We start from the raw sequence: 1,981 nt of genomic DNA, 5'->3' as shown, positions 1-1,981 counted from the left end.
GACCTAACATTTCATTCCACAACTGTTTGACCGCCTCTTGTGGGGGGGTTTTGTTTCTCACCAGCCCTAATAACTATCCTCTCCTACATAAATAAACTTGTCCCTTAAATAATTTATTTTTAAGTTATTCATTTTTCCAAAGGTATAGGGGAAAACAATTATTAACTAGTAAGAAGGTAATACTTATCTTATAACAAAAAAATAAAATGATTGTTAAGTAACATATGCAGAAAATATATGCATTAAGCAGCTAAACAAAAATGTAAGTTTGTATGACCTTATATTGGCAGATACATGCATTTTTGTTCACGTTAGGAGATAAATTATTATAAGCATATATTTTTAATATAGAAAAAAACATTTCAATACTTGAAATATTGGTTAACTTATCATATGGGTTGGGCCGGGCGCAGCAGTAGAGGAGGAGGGTAAGCAGATAAGTGTGGTTCATGGCAGCCAATAGTTGAATAGACCAGTTGAGGGATGGACAGTGTATACTATTTAAATTCAGGGATTGAGGACCAAAAACACCAGGTTCTTTCCTCAGAAGCTCAGCACAGAAACTCAAATAATTCACCATGGTCCATTTGACAGATCATGAGCTCAAGTGCATCAATGCCATCTGGTCCAAGGTAGACTGCAAGCAGGTTGGAGGAGAAGCTCTTTCCAGGTAAATAACATAACAGAATTGAAAGAATTGTATAATGTACATTTCATAGCACAACTATCTATTTGCCTTTAACTCTTGTGTTTTTTTTTTTATTCCTCACCAGACTTCTCATTGTCTATCCCTGGACCCAAAGATACTTCAGTACCTTTGGTAACCTTGGCTCTGCTGATGCCATCTGCCACAATCCCAAGGTCATAGCTCATGGAGAAAAGGTGTTGCGCTCTATTGGAGAAGCTTTGAAACACATGGACAACCTGAAAAGCCACTATGCCAAACTGAGCCTGTACCACTCTGATGAACTGCATGTGGATTCCGCCAACTTCCTGGTAATTATTGAATAGATTTATTTCTTACATTCATAAAAACCAGACATTATGTTGGACTTAGTGTTATGTAACAAAAAATGCGCTGTGATCAATAGACTTGATTTACTTAATAAATGATTACTTTTCACAAGTTTATTGCAATCATATGACTATCCCACTATAATATGATTGATCTATATGTCATTAAAGCTGTCAAGCTACTAAATAATGTTTCTAGTCCATTTAAACACATTTGTTTCTCTTTCAGCGTTTCGGACGTGTCTTGGGTATTGTCTTAGCTCATACCTTCCATGCAGAATTCACCCCTGAAGTAGAGGCTTGCTTCCAGAAGGCATTATGTGGGATTGCTGATGCTCTTGGCAAGGCTTACCACTGAACCAACATTACCATGCTAAAGGAATCTCAAGCTACAAGTTAACCACCAGGCACTGCATATACCAACAAGATTACATGTAGTTTGGAATTTTAAAATGTAGCTACTGAAATTAACTTCAAATAAAATCAGTATTATTCTCATATTTTTGTGCCTCTGATCTTCTGTTTTTACTATATAAAGTATTATATTACAATTGTCATATGCGGGTTAAAGCCATTTCAAAATGAATTATAAGAAGTGTCAATACAATGCAATATCAAGGTTAATACCTGTAACATATATGCTAAATATAACAGGCCATCATTTTACAGTTAAAGGGTTAATCTAATAAGCAAATTACCCTATAGCATTGCATTCACAATCCCCAAAACCAGCTGTGGTGAAACTACGACTCCTAGCATGCACCATTTATTTCTATGGAGTTCTGAGAACAGCCAAGTAAGTGTGCATCTAGGAGTTGTAGTTTTACCACAACTGGAGTGCTGGAGGTTAGCCATCACAGATATATATATATATATATATTTCTACACCAGTTGTGTTTACCATAACCTCAAATATAATACAGCTACATAAAAAGGTGGGGGCTTTGAGAGGGTGATGGGTTGGGGG

At 36.1% G+C, this 1,981-nt stretch overlaps 1 protein-coding gene across 1 annotated transcript; it reads left to right on the top strand.

Annotated features, from left to right (window-relative positions):
- The first annotated feature begins 507 nt into the window (after positions 1 to 507).
- LOC122944810 (hemoglobin subunit beta-2-like) lies at positions 508 to 1,514 on the top strand. The gene is made up of 3 exons (XM_044303468.1): positions 508 to 670; positions 774 to 996; positions 1,244 to 1,514. The coding sequence occupies exons 1-3, from the start codon at positions 579 to 581 to the stop codon at positions 1,370 to 1,372; spliced, it is 444 nt and encodes a 147-aa protein (XP_044159403.1). The 5' UTR covers positions 508 to 578; the 3' UTR covers positions 1,373 to 1,514.
- The last annotated feature ends 467 nt before the right edge of the window (positions 1,515 to 1,981 follow it).

Source organism: Bufo gargarizans, chromosome 8 (genome assembly GCF_014858855.1).
Source record: "Bufo gargarizans isolate SCDJY-AF-19 chromosome 8, ASM1485885v1, whole genome shotgun sequence".
NCBI classification, from domain to species: Eukaryota; Metazoa; Chordata; class Amphibia; order Anura; family Bufonidae; genus Bufo; species Bufo gargarizans.
Note: the sequence above shows the minus strand (reverse complement) of the source record. Positions and strands in the feature narration are given on the sequence as shown.